The 14,951-nt window shown below is 39.7% G+C and overlaps 1 protein-coding gene across 1 annotated transcript in view; it reads left to right on the forward strand.

Annotated features, from left to right (window-relative positions):
• Positions 1–3,690: 3,690 nt before the first annotated feature.
• Positions 3,691–14,951, forward strand: part of LOC124284143 (eukaryotic elongation factor 2 kinase-like) — a 48,545-nt gene continuing 37,284 nt past the window's right edge. Inside the window, 2 exon segments of the mRNA XM_046720200.1 lie at positions 3,691–3,841; positions 11,823–12,448. Coding sequence (XP_046576156.1) covers positions 12,050–12,448 — 399 coding nt within the window. The 5' untranslated portion in view covers positions 3,691–3,841; positions 11,823–12,049.

A 14,951-nucleotide genomic window follows, 5' to 3' on the forward strand; every position in this document is an offset into this window, starting at 1 on the left:
GACGCTTTTAGCAATATTCCAGCAATATCACGGCGGGGGGACACCAGGAATGGGCTTCACACATTGTACCCATGTGGGGAATCAAACCCAGGCCACCGGCGTGACTATCTAACGATTTAACCACTGTGCTACAACACCACCCCACACAATCCTTGTGTTACAATATCAGGTAGGTAGCTTGCGCAAACATTACAACCCCCGTGAGTGGGCCGGGTTTTACGCCGCTTATAGCAATATTTCAGCAAAATATCACGGCGGGGGACACCAGATATCGGCTTCACACATTATACCCATGATGTGGGGAATCGAACCCAGGCCTTCGGCGTGACGAGCTAACGCTTTAACCACTGGGCTACCCCACCTCCCCTTACAACCAGAGCGCTACAATATCAACACAATTGCAATCTACTGATTCTCGGCAGCCTACAGGCTTGGTTTGCGTGGCTAATAGCTTTAATTGTCCTAAAATACTCAGTGAACCCGAACTATCACGTTCACTACGTATCAATAAAGAGTTGGTGTGATGGTTAAGGCAGTACAAGCATCGTTGAAGCTGTTTGACTGCAATATGTAATTATCGCGTCTGGACCAGACAGTTCAGCGAGACATCAGGAATGTCGAATTACGCAACTTGTATATGATAACATGCTATCAACCAAGTCACTGATCATGACCCAGTGGTATCTTATCACAAGTCTGGGTTAGTGGGCATCTATATTGTTACCCAGAATCTCCACTGACTTCACGCTGTTAGGGTGTATATATGTGCAAGGCAAGATATTTTTTTTTTATAATTGATAATTTTTATTTCCTGCTTCACCTGTTACAGAAAAGGCCGTAGAGCCAGGGAACTCTAAGGTCCTTTGCAAGAAGGTTAATTGATCACAAGAAAAACAGGATTTTTTTCTAACAAAGCACAAAACAACAACACCAGACACCACAACACATTCACTCACCAATCACACTTACAAGCTTCAAATATTTACATTAAGTTTAAGTTCAAGTCCATTCAGCCTATATTTTTCATTAGGGAACAAGAAGAAAGAATTCAGAAAATCATTTAAAATTTGCAAAATCATGATATAACATCCACTTTTTATAAAACTTATCTTGTTCACTTTTACTGAAGGATATATTCTTTTCAATAAAATACCTATCTTGTAAATAATGTCTAAAATGTTTAAAACTAAGAGTAGTTTTTAATACCTTACATTTATATATGAAGAATTTAGCTAACAACAATATTAAATCAAACACATCATCAGTATATACATTTGTTCTCATTCCAAACACAGTAAGTTGCAGGTCCAATTTCATGTTGTGAACATGTTGACATTTATCATTCAATAATTCTAGAAAACATTTCCAAAAAGCTTGCACATGTTCACAATACCAAAACAAGTGGGGGATTGTTTCAACCTCACATTGACACAAGGTACATAAGTTGCTTTCAGCTAATTTGATCTTAAATAGAAATGAATTAGTTGATAGAATGTCATGTATAATCCTGAACTGAAACCATTGAAGTTTAGTAACCCTTGTAGTCTTTAAAGGTTATACAAATATTTTTTCCCATTCAAGTTCAGCAAGCATACAATCCTCCCACTCATTCATGAATTTTAAGTTTACATCAGATGCAGTCAAAACATAGTAATAACACTTAATTTTCGATTAACTGTATTACCATCTAACTGCTCAAAAGAAGTAGGTTTCATTATCTTTAACTTAGTTTGATACCTTTTAATAGCCATGGTAAGACCATTATAATGGAGAAAATTTATGTCAAGTTCAAAAGTGTTCTGAAATTCCTCGAGAGTACGATATGTTCCGTCTAAATTGATAAAATCACGAATCTGACTAACTCCTCTTTCAAACCAAGCAGAACAAAAAAACCCACTTCTTTACCAATTTGTAAGTGCTTGTTATAATAGATTGGTTCTGTGATGAATTCATCAAATGAGCATGGTTGATTCTTATGAGCAAACTTGTCAAAATCAGAAATACAATCAAGCCAAAATTCATTCTTAATATCTTTGGAGAGTGTACCTGGAAAGAATGACTAAATACAGCTAAATTTTCCATTTTGGGGGAGGAAGCATAGCACAAACATTTCCATTTGGATACATAGCCAATATCCAACAACTTTCTCATCCAAGACAACTTTAAAGAACTAACATAAGAAAAAGCTTCAACCATACCAAGTCCATCAACCATACCAAGTCCACCCTCTTTAACAGGCTTACAAGCACCCACTCTCTTGATCTTATCAGGTTTACCACTCCAGTGAAATTTAAATAGTACTTTATTTAATCCATGCAGGATGTTTCCTAGGGGGTTTTGGGAGGGTAAGAAAGAGATAATTCAATTTTGAAATCAGTAATGATTTTATAATAGCAATTCTACCAAGTGGTGTAATTATTAATTTTCATCCACCTGTTGATAATTAACTGAATCTCAGATAATTTATTTTCAAAATTCTTTCGATCCATAACATTTAAATCTGTTGAAAATATTACACCCCGGAGCTTAAAATATTCTGGATTCCATTGTATGTTCAAACAAGGTAAGTATCTGATTGAACTGTTCTTTCTGTGCAAGGCAAGATATACTCATGGAAACAAATAAAGGAACATACGAAAGTGCAAGGTTTCCTATACTCTTTTCCGGGTTTCTTGTCATGCTTTATATTGCACTGTGGGTGAAAATCTGGAAATAAATAAAGGAACACTTCTGCTTTCATGTTTTCCCTTATACGTTTCCATGAGTATTGATATCTTTGAACTGTTAAAATCAATTTAAGAACATATCCTAATCTCTGGAGGGTACAAGTGGCCATATTTTCTAATCCGTCACAATGGGAACATTCATAAATTAATACAAGTCCATCACTTCAAATTCCAAATGTATGTCAGATACAACAGAAGATTTATTATGTATAGGACTGTACCAATTTAGTATGAGAATGTGACAAGATGGCGTTTGGTAGTGACATTTAATTTCCGAAACAGAGTAACAGACACAATTCAATAAATAACATAGGAAACCCATGAGTATTAAAATTAAAATTTCTTCATTTCAGCTGAAAACGCTGAGTGCAGTTGCCATTTAAAGCTGTAATTAGAATTTGGGTGACTTACTTTGCTTTGGAGATCGGAGATCAGGCTCGCTGACTTGGTCGATGCATGTCATGGAATCCCACTTGCGAAGCTCAATGCTCATGATGTCAGTCACTAGATTATGTCATCCAGACGCGATTGTTTACATTCCGCTGTTATATATATAACTGGAAACTTGCTGAAACTTGTTAAGCAACAAATAAATAAATCCGTTTGGGATGCGGTTATCTTTGGTTTAAGAAGCTTAGTTCTATCCTCTAAATAGTTTGTTTTCGTGATTCAAGTTCCATATACTTTTTGTTTTGGGTGGACAGTTTATTTAATGATTTTTAATTCAATTGATACGACAAGATAACCCATTATCATTGATCACGCTAACCGCACGTTGTCCTTTAGACCGTCCGTCAGCAGAACAGGAAATCTGGTCTGACCCGAAAAGGAAATGACCCAATGATTATAGACCTATTTTTACACCAATCTGTTTGTCGGGTGGCAATGAAAAGGACACTGAATACTGTAGCAAAATACAATACATGCAGTCACTCGTGACATTTCGCAACTGCACGGGCCTGTCTGCCGCAACGAGTGCAGGCTGCATGTTCTAGAACAGATGTGATTATCTGAAGGACAATAGGTTGACAAGTTGACCACACCCACCGCCATCTGTAACAATTACGGAAGTAAGACATATGTATTTGGACTCGAGTATCCGTAGCTTGACAGAGGTAGGAACGTATTTTCTAGACGAGAGAGAGAGAGAGAGAGAGAGAGAGAGAGAGAGAGAGAGAGAGAGAGAGAGAGAGAGAGAGAGAGAGAGAGAGAGAGAGAGAGAGAGAGAGAGAGAGAGAGAGAGAGAGAGAGAGAGAGAGAGAGAGAGAGAGAGAGAGAGAGAGAGAGAGAGAGAGAGTATTTATTTTGTCTGATCGCTGCATGATTAGTGGTGATAAGCACAGTATAATAAACGCTCCGCATTACGTTGCAATGGTATTTTTAAACCTTACCTGACGGACACACTGTATTCCAGGTGAACTACAGTAAGTATTAGATTTGTTTTGTCGAGGCCAAAAGAGAGAGAAATAGCCGTTGTTGTACACCAAGCCAAGAACTTGTGACAATTACTGTTTAGTACACAGAACATTTATTTTCAGGTAATATTTTCATACCATTTAACTTTGTATCGATACCGTCGGTGGTGAATTATGTACATTTCCCACTACACACGAAATCCTAGTCTATCTCAAAGTCCCTGAACCATTATTTTTCGTTCTATCCAGCTTTTGCTATAAGCCCTAAATGAAGCAAGTCTAGATCTTCCTCAGGTTCGGAATCTCCCAACTCACGGGGGGCTACTTTTTAATTTGAAAGGTGATACACTCCATTACATGATCCTTCAGCCACACAACACATACATGTCGGTATATTGTCACTGTTTTCACACTAGTACACGTTCTACTCTGCACGTAAGGCATTTCTGCATGAGCTTCTTTTCTATATATAGCAACGTACACAATCCGCTTTTTGATCAATACCAGCTTCTGCTCATATACCTGTAAACTGTACTGCGTATTTAATACACACATGCACGCACAAACACACACACAAGCACAAACACATTAATTAGATTATAAAATGCAAAGACGATCGGTGCAGGCAAGAAAAGCTAGTTGAAGTAAGGCTTTGTTGATATTTACCTTCTGTCTGTGTCTTGGACTTTAGTCAGTTGGAAATGTCGAGCATATATATACCATATGTCGCATGCTGGGAAAATTGAACAAGGCCATACGAAACACCCGCACGCGCTTGCACGGTCACACACGCACGTGCGTCACTCTATAAATTTCTAAGATGCTTAAAGATCAAAGGCACCGGCAGTACTTTAAAAATATCAGACGATAAAGTACACATTTTGTCTTACGTCACACTGTAATGACGTCACTACGCCACGTTAGTCCACCCTGTTGGAATCAAACGTACCGTAACCGACGTCACGATGCATGTCAGTTGTCATTTCTTAGTACAGTCTCTTATAGTACAACTGGCTCCCCGTTTCTTGGTTTGCAGTTGCCTCTCTATGCCGACGTTCTTCGTGATTCAACTGTACTGTAGTTCAGGGCAAAACTGTTATTACACTGTGGGATTTAGAGCGAACTGTACATCTATTTCTAAGCAACGAGTCGTTAGAATATCGACACTATATTTCGGTTTCATGGTTAAACCCCTCACTTCATGGGACAGCAGTTGAGCGCTTGAATCATACTGAGTAAATAACCGGTTTGTCCAAGATGGGACGGACTAGTCTCACCAAACAAATGAAAACCAGAAAACGCGCACAGTGCATTCAAAACATGCTTGCTATTGTGTTCAGCGCGATGTGGCGTGGTTGCCGTGGTGATGTTGCGATGAGCACCAGACCTTACAGCGCATGCAATTACAATAGCTGAATCCCCACATCAAAGGGCAATATGGTGCAGTTGCCTTGTTTGTTTCTGGACGTTGAACAAGAACGCTCAATAACCCGGATGTGGTTGTTGTTAACGCCACACTCCGCAGTATTACAGATACAAGATGGCGGACAGTAAATACTCGAGCTTGGACCAAACAAATTAGTGATTGACATCATGAGCATCTATCCATGTCGGGGTTCCAATGTCACGCAAGGTCACCTAACCTGACCACCCAATCCACCTCTATGAGCAACCATACAGACTTGACAAGTTGTATGAAGAGGAACACTGATTATGGATGGACATATTCTTTGTTGCAACAAATGCGACGTGTCGGTGTATATATTGTAATAAAGAAGTTATCTATCCACAAAAAGTGTTCCTTTTCATCATGCCAGCTTCTACATGCGACTTAAAGAAGAGCTGCACTAACTGAATTATACATCTTACCACGGGCCGTTGAGAGAGAGAGAGAGAGAGAGAGAGAGAGAGAGAGAGAGAGAGAGAGAGAGAGAGAGAGAGAGAGAGAGAGAGAGAGAGGAGCGAGAGAGAGGGAGGAGAGAGAGAGGGAGGGAGAGAGAGAGGGAGGGAGAGAGAGAGAGAGAGACAGAGAGAGAGAGGGAGAGAGAGAGACAGACAGACTTGTTGTACACCAAGCCAAGAACTTGTGACAATCACTGTTTAGTACACAGAACATGTATTTTCAGGTAATATTTTCATACCATTTAACTTTGTATCGATACCGTCGGTGGTGAATTATGTACATTTCCCTACTACATCTCTGCATTTTTGTCACAGTATAATAAACACTCCGCATTACGATCACTGACATGATTAGTTGTGATAAGCACAGTATTGTGACAATTATAAACAGAACATTTATTTTCGCATTTTAACTTTGTATCGATAATGGTATTTGTAAACCTTTTGCCTGATCGGACATTAGTTGTGATAAGCACAGTTATAAACCAGGGTGAACGTAAACCTTAAACCTACCTGACGTATTAGTATTTGTGTTTTGTCGAGGCCAAAAAAGAGAGGGAAATAGCCGTTGTTGTACACCAAGCCAAGAACTTGTGACAATCACTGTTTAGTACATAGAACATTTATTTTCAGGTAATATTTTCATACCATTTAACTTTGTATCGATACCGTCGATGAGAGATGAACATTATTTGTAAGCTATATTTATGGTCAGGATCTTTATTTTTGTCTGATCGCTGATTATGTGTGATATTCACAGTATAGTAAACACTCCGCATTACGTTGCAATGGTATTTTAAACCTTACCTGACGGACACACTGTATACCAGGTGAACTTCAGTAAGTATTAGAATTGTGTTTTGTCGAGGCCCCCCCCAAAAAAGGAAATCGTTTTTTAACGATGACTTCACAATGTTCTGCGAAATCACATATGTGATCACATAAGTGATGCCTTCTTAACTACGAAACCGAAGTATGGCTGGTTTGGCGCTAAAAATACCCAACACGCAACAGTCTCAGCACGCTAAGATTGTTTCTTTGTGTTTGTTGTTTAGAGCCACTCTCAGCTATATCATTATGTCGGCCTGTATATTTGTAAATTATCGAATCTGGACCCAACAAACCAGTGACTCACATAATAAACAACATCCAATGCCATCGGCGTTCGATGACACGGGAGTGTACCAAACCACTGTGCAGGTGAGCCTATAATTGACAACTCAATCGATTATATTTAAGTCTTTTTATTACGACCAGCACAGGTGCTTTAGATCGACATCTTCGATGCTCGATTATTCAGTGTATCAGATCTTCATTTTCATTATTTCTTGTAACAGGAGTATATAATGGAATAGAGTCAAAACACACAACAGAATCAAGGATGAGAATATCAAAGATGGAGTGTATGGACATATTAAAGACAATTATAAGTAAGAGCGTGTATGGACTCTAATTATTGATATATCTGAAGAAAAAATCCAAAATATAAACTGTCTTTGGTAAGATGAGTATCGGTGTTTTATCATAGGAAATACAACAGAAACATGCCCATATTTGTAAAGTATTTGAAGCTAGCCGTTGTCTTAAAATATCCATGTCTGCATTGTGGATCATGGCTAAAATTAGTTCCATAATGAACTATCTGCAAATGTAGGTTGCATTGACAATACAACTTCATAACTGTCACAATATCAAAGATGAAATTTTCTTTGTGCATGAAATTTGACGCCATTGACCTTGACACTGAGACTATAGTACCTATAATGACTTGTTTACGCCGAAGCGGGCGGAAAAACACGTGGTGTCGTCCTTATCGTTGCGCATGCGTGAATAATATTGAGCTATTTCCGTGTTGTGGTTGCAGGGAGCATTTAAGAGACCTCTGTTTCAACCCAACTACTATTTCACCCTGGAATTGCCAACAAGTCTAATGCAGACTGCCAACCGCCACAACGTTTATACTTGCAGGTGAGATAGGTTAAATGACACTGGATAGGTTAAATTAAGTGCATTTTGCTGAAATCTGGGATGAATATTCAGGTCAGTGATCTCGGTCGGGAGTTTGGTTGTTTACGATGTGTAGCAGACTAGAAAGACTGTACCGGTGTCTTGCCGACCCGGGGGAGGGGGGGGGGGATTAGAGCGTGGCTGCGTCAGCAAGACTACTTTAGCTGCAGACCCGCCGTGTTGTCATCTGATGATGTCACCTTCTTTGCAAGTGCAGCAAAATAGATATATTGATTTGCTGTTTTTGTGTTGTGGGAGCCTCTTACAGAACCCACGTTTCAGTAATTTTTCATTTCTTTGTTTAAACGCTTATGGTTAATGTGAATTTTTTTCAATGTGTTTATGCACTTTGTGGTTTGACAGTAGGTTAATCATTTCCTCTTGAGAATGATGTGTGACATCAACAAAGTTAATGCCTGTCGCTTCTGTCCAGCATTAGACTAATCAAATACTCATTTTATTGATGGGAAGACCTTTGGGAGTTGTCCATTGGTTGAGATGAAGGGGTCATTGTTGGTACACAAGTACCACAGACGTGTACATGTACCCCAGGTACCTTTCAGTATACAGAAAAGTACCTGAGCCAAAACCTGAACTGAACCGAAAATGATAGACAAATCCTTTTTCTTCAAACCAAAACAGAAACTGGCGTATTGCGTAGTTACACGTCACCCATCTATGAGTGTATGCTGGATTATGGCGTGCATCACGGATTGTAAGAGTACTGTATGTACATCACTTTGTATCTTCAATTTTTCTTATATAGCACTTTTGAGTTTTAGTCCTGCATATAACTAGACGACTTTGCACTATACCAAGGTGTGCTCGACGTTTAGCTGGCGAATCCATTTTCTTTGTCGCACTTCGCTAGGCAGAGAGGCTCAACGGATTTAGGCAAAAACGAGGATGGAAACTCAACCTATCGACTAATACATGTGCATGGATTGCTGAAATTTTCATTTATGTTTAAAACGAAACATTTATCTCCCCTAAAAACGACTCATTTTATTACTTAAATGATCTGAAACATAGAGACCCTACCTACTCTCCACCATTTGTCGGCCATACTGTTATGGTAATTAGCGGTTGAATAAAAAGTGGAAACGCATTAAAACGGATTTACGAACAAATACAATTTGCTAAAAGTTTGTCCCCCTTCCCCCGACTTCAGAGCGTCATGTAATCACAGTCCGTTTAATACGGTTCCGTTTTTTGATACAAATGCTAATTACCAAAACCAATATTTTTCAGCTGGCTTACAAAGGACACTTACTTTAGATTTTACATGAATCTTGAGAATTGGGATATAATGTGTGGCCTGGCCGAAATTGTGCCATCTTACCCTAGCTGTTTGGGTTGTTGCTGATGTGATCAGCCACTAGTTTGAGTCAAAATATTTACAAGTTGGACTGATAGAGACTGGGACATCACACAACATGTTCTTGTTTTCTCTTGAGTTAAATCATTCATAACAATTGCATATTTCAGTATCTGTTTCGTGACTATTGATGGCTCAGGGCTCCAGATAAGGGCCATATCGGTGTATGTACGGATAAAAAATATGCAATATGCACCAGATACGCACCACAGCAATGGTGTATGATCTTTGAATCATTTACAGACGTATTTATCTGAAAAAGTATTGTTTTATTGTTCATTGACCTGTTTACACATGAGTAGCAATGTTGTGGTGCATATATGAAATGAAACACAAGATTACTGATACTCCATTAAATTCTATTCACAGGGGTGGAAATAACTTTAAGATTGCTAGTGTACTCCTGTACAGTGGCACATGTAACATCACTTGCCCTGATAATTTTTCCACTGTACCGGCCGTTTTCTTGTTGATTTTTTAAATAAACAACATGATTAACATTGGAAAGTCAACTGGACACTGGTACAGTGTGATATACAAATTTGCTTGCCCGACAGAAAAAAACACTGGACTCGGACGTCGGGCAATGGGTTATATCCACCCCTGCATTCAGTACTCAAAATGTACTCCTACGGTTTTCCAGTACTCCTATATTGAAAAAGTAAGGAGTATGTACTCCTGATGCTGAAAAATTATCTGGAGCCCTGAAGGCTGAGTAGTGATGCAGTTTTCCTAGAAATTGATCACTTGATCGCAGGTATCACATTAACATATTGTTCTGGTATAGGATGAAATCTGTGGGAACAGCTGCTTGTAATTGAGGGGATCAGCTGACGGCTATCAATTATTTTATTGTGTTTGCTATGGATAATAAGTGTACACCTTCTTACCATGCCATGGATGTTGGATGTAAAAGCATACAGAATCCCAGGTTTCCAGTAGGGTATGACAGGTACATATCACATGGTTGTAGCCATACTTAGCTAAGAGTTTGCAGCCAATTCCATATTTATGATTTTTGCAATGACTAAAAACATTTGTTTTGGTGAAACCGTAGACATTAAAATTTATTCACATTTCACACTTAAAATGTAATTTAGCCTCAAATTCACACATTGATTTGATAAATTGTTGACTGATGGACTGTTTCTCTATGAGCACAATACCCGTGAAGGTCCGTGTTAGAATGAACCTTCAGTAACCCATGCTTGTCGTAAGAGGCGACTAACGGGATCAGGTGGTCAGGATTGCTGACTTGGTTGACACATGCCATCGGTTTCAAATTGCGTAGACCGCCGCCATATAGCTGGAATATTGCTGAGTGCGGCGTAAAACTCAACTCACTCACTCAATTGCGTAGATCGATGCTCATGTTGTTGATCACTGGATTATCTGGTCCAGACTCTATTATTTACCGACCGCTGCCATATAGCTGGAATATTGATGAGTGCAGCGTAAAATTAAACTCACTAACTCACTCTGTGAGCACAACAACGTTTCAGATTAACTTCGCACTAATTGTAATTCTGAAAATAACCCCATTATTGGTAAAACAAGATAGATGGCAAGAAAGGTTGTGTCCACTAGTCTACAGTCAGTTCACAAACCTTAATGTGAATGTTGGTGTTGCTCCTCACCTTGTATGAACAGGTTGTTGGATAGCTTAGTGGTTAAAGCTCTTTTGTGCGAAAGGTCTGGGTTCTATTCCCCATGGTTTCAGTGTGTAACGCCTATTCCTGGAACATTTTTAGTGTTTCAAAACTGCACTCACTCACACTCATTAATTTTTGGATAGACAACTTCTTTGTTGCAGTAGTAGTTGCGACGTTTCGGTGTAGATCCTAACACCGTTATCAAGCAAATGATACACAACATTTGCACAAGGAGAAATATATACAGGGCGGGTATAGGGTTTATACAATAGAAGAGGTTGATGTACGGTGTGTTGACTTGAGACTTGTTTTGATAAGAAATGATTGAAGCCTGTAGACAAACTACTACTGCAACAAAGAAGTTGTCTATCCATAAAAGTGCTCCACTTCATCATGCCAGCTTCTAAATGCCACTTAAGGAAGCAGAACTTAATGAGTTAAGTTTTGTACCCGACAGTTTTACTCTATGCAGGGATGAGATTTAACTGCAGATTGTATCAAGTCACTTTAGTAATACATGTCATTACAGCATATGCTTTAATCATATGGTCCCTCAAAACCCTTGCTAACTTTCAGAGTGGTATTAGGAATTGGGGCTATAGTTTGAGCTACTTTTAATGTTTTAGTGAAGAAAGACGACTTCCTCACTCATGCATATGTTTTGGCACTTAAGTCAGCTTTGGAAAGTGCATTCCAGATAATTTGGCCAGAGTAATATAAATTGATGTTCTTGTGTTTTTAGGGAGATGGACAACGATCGCTTCCTGCTATCAAATCTTCACAATCGGTTCCTGCTCTTGGAACTACTTTAATGCCTCGGTCTGACCATTGCCAAGGCTCAGCGAATTTAAAGTGAACAGCAAAAGGCTAGACAAAGGACAGAAATTTGGAGACTGAACACAACAGGTATTGAAAACAACAGGTATTGAAGACATCAGCGCAGTATAGAAGCAGCAACTAAACAGCAAGATGACTGACAGCGATGATGAATTTATGATATTCCCCATCACTGATTTGGACGCCAACTATGATGCCTCTCAGTCGGAACAGGAAGACAGCGGTGGCGACCACCAGAGCAGCGATGATGACGAGAGACCCAAAGTCTTCATGTCCCTGCGGCAGAGGCGTCTGTCGAAGGTCTTGGGGACGAATCCCCTGCCTTTGCTGCAGACCAGCATCCTGCCGCCGGTTCCCAACGTGAACAAGCTTCACTGGCTGTCGGCCATCAGAAAGGCCAAGGAAATGCAGGACCCGTGGGAGATGTTCCACATTGAGGACACGAAGGTCGAGAAATGCATCAGGCATCGCTACAATGCTATCAAGAAGAGTTGGGTGCAGGATGAAGTTAGCGTCAAGATTCAGAATAAGGTGAGTTTGCGGTTAACCTTGATCAGAGTCTTAACTGTAGAATGGTCCAGACTCGATTATTTACAGACCGCCGCCATATAGCTGGAATATTGCTGAGTGCGGCGTAAAACTCACTCACTCACTTACTTAACTGTAGAAACTGACTAGTCGTTTCTTGAACAGTACTAGTTGTTTCTTGCTCAGTGTTTTAAAAGGAAAGGTGGGTCTAGGAGGCATGCTGAGGGTTTGCTGCTACTCTTTTTGAGTCTGATCTTGGGACCCACTCGATTATTATTTTTTAGCTTTAGTTTATGAAAAGGATCTTATGGATTTCATGCCTGATTGCAAATACTGTATATTGGACCCGTGAAGATCTGGGTTAGAATTGGTTGTCAGCAACCCATGCTTGTCGTAAAAGGCAACTAACGGGATCGGTTGGTCAGGCTCTCTCTGACTTGGTTGACACATGTCATGGTATCTCAATTGCGTAGATTGATGCTCATGCTGTTGATCACTGGATTGTCTGGTCCAGTCTTGACTGACTGACTGAGTTTGGTTTTACGCCGCTTTTAGCAATATTCCAGCAACATCACGGTGGGGGACACCAGAAATGGGCTTCACACATTGTGCCCATGTGGGGATTCGAACCCGGGTCTTCGGCGTGACGAGCCAACGCTTTAACCATTAGGCTACCCCACCGCCCCCCAGTCTTGATGATTACATACCGCCGTCATATAGCTGGAATATTGCTGAGTGCGGCATTAAACACCAACCAAACAGTTGACCAACCAACCAAGAACTATCAAATGTTTCAATCTTGTAGGTACCTTGACTAGTTCTGGTATTTTAGGGCTGGAGCTAGTTCCTAAAAATCTTGAATGGAAAGGGAGAAATGTTAAAAAGTGAAAATCAGATTCAGATCCACAATAATATGCCTGTAAAATCCTCTAAATAATGAATATGCATACAGCGTACAATTGTACCTGACTTATGTCCAGAAAGTGTTTCTAGATTAACAGGGTATGGAATAGCAAGGTTAACACATGCCTCTTTACGTGAGCAATTGTTTGCTGAATTACGGTATTTTCTGCATGGTGTTTTACATGTTTTGCATCAGAATTGAATGCACCCAGACAAATTGTTATTTGCAGCTAGCAGCTGACTTGTGTTTCTGTGCACATTGTTCTCTCTCTGTGTTTCCTGATGCAACATATGGTGTGCTTTCGGAATTATTTCTTATGTAATATATTCATTTATCACTCACGTGGTCACGAGGACACAGATGGCGAGATACCTATACAGTATGTTACAAGTTACTTTTACAAGGTTGGCCTCGTTTTATTTGTTTTGATTGGATGACCATGACCTTGCAAAGGTCACACGTGTGGGTGAAGTTGTATTGCATTGTTTTCTGGATATTTTTATTAGGTGGCAAAGGGGTCAACTGCAGCATTTGGGAGGCTCACACGACTTTAACATTTTCTATGTAAATAAGGTTATTGATTCAAAGTTGCAGTGGGGACTGTTGGGTAGTCTAGTGGTTGAAGTGTTTGCTCGTCACGCCCGTGGGTAGAGTGTGTAACGGCCATTTCAGGTGTACCCCTGCCGTGATATTGCTTGAATATTGCTAAAAGCAAAATATCTCCGGTTAGAGAGGTGTTAAACAATACTTAAGAGTCCTTATGATCATGATGTTAAGCGATTAATTATTTTTTCATGTTGCACAGTACATTTAGGATTTGCAATGTAAGTCCATTTGGCAGGAAAACTGGAGAAAACATTGTATTTTGTTCAAAACTGGGATTTTGTTCTTGCTATGTTTTTATTTTCCAAAATGCAAAGGTAATTAAACATTAAACTTTAACATCCAATGCGAAAGTGTGAAAGAGAACGCAGTAGCCTCTTCTGCTACACTGGCCCTGTGATCAGTGATATCCATGTCACCTGACTAGGCTATGAAAGTCGTACAGCGTAAAATGATAAATTTTAATTCCAGTTTGAACAGTTTTGTTGACATTTGTTGCAGAACTGGAGTAGGCTATCTGCAGGTTTAGATAAATCTGTTTACTATTTCGGTGCAAAGGCTGAAAGCACTCTTTTGGGCAAGGACATTTACCTGTTTCCAGTCGCCACCTGTTGTCGACATATAATCAGTTTGAAAAGCCAATGCCAGTCTGTATCCGTCACGTGAAATTTTAATAATGCAAATGACTTTTGGTTTAACTTGTGTACAAGATTCAAGGTACTTCAATGTGCTACGAGGGTTAGTAGTCTAGTGGTTTGAGTGTTCACTCATCACATGACAGGACCAGGTTCGATTCCCCACATGGGTAGAATGTGTTAAGCCCATTCCTGGTGTCCCCCGCTGTGATATTGATGAAATATTGCTGATATGTGCTAAAAACCTCTCACTCACTCACTCACTCACTCACTCACTCACTCCTGCACTCACTCACTCACTCACTCACTCACTCACTCACTCACTCACTCACTCTCACTCACTCACTCACTCACTCTCACTCAC

The sequence above is a fragment of the Haliotis rubra genome, unplaced genomic scaffold (genome assembly GCF_003918875.1).
Source record: "Haliotis rubra isolate DU_JTF1 unplaced genomic scaffold, ASM391887v1 Scf33, whole genome shotgun sequence".
NCBI lineage: Eukaryota > Metazoa > Mollusca > Gastropoda > Lepetellida > Haliotidae > Haliotis > Haliotis rubra.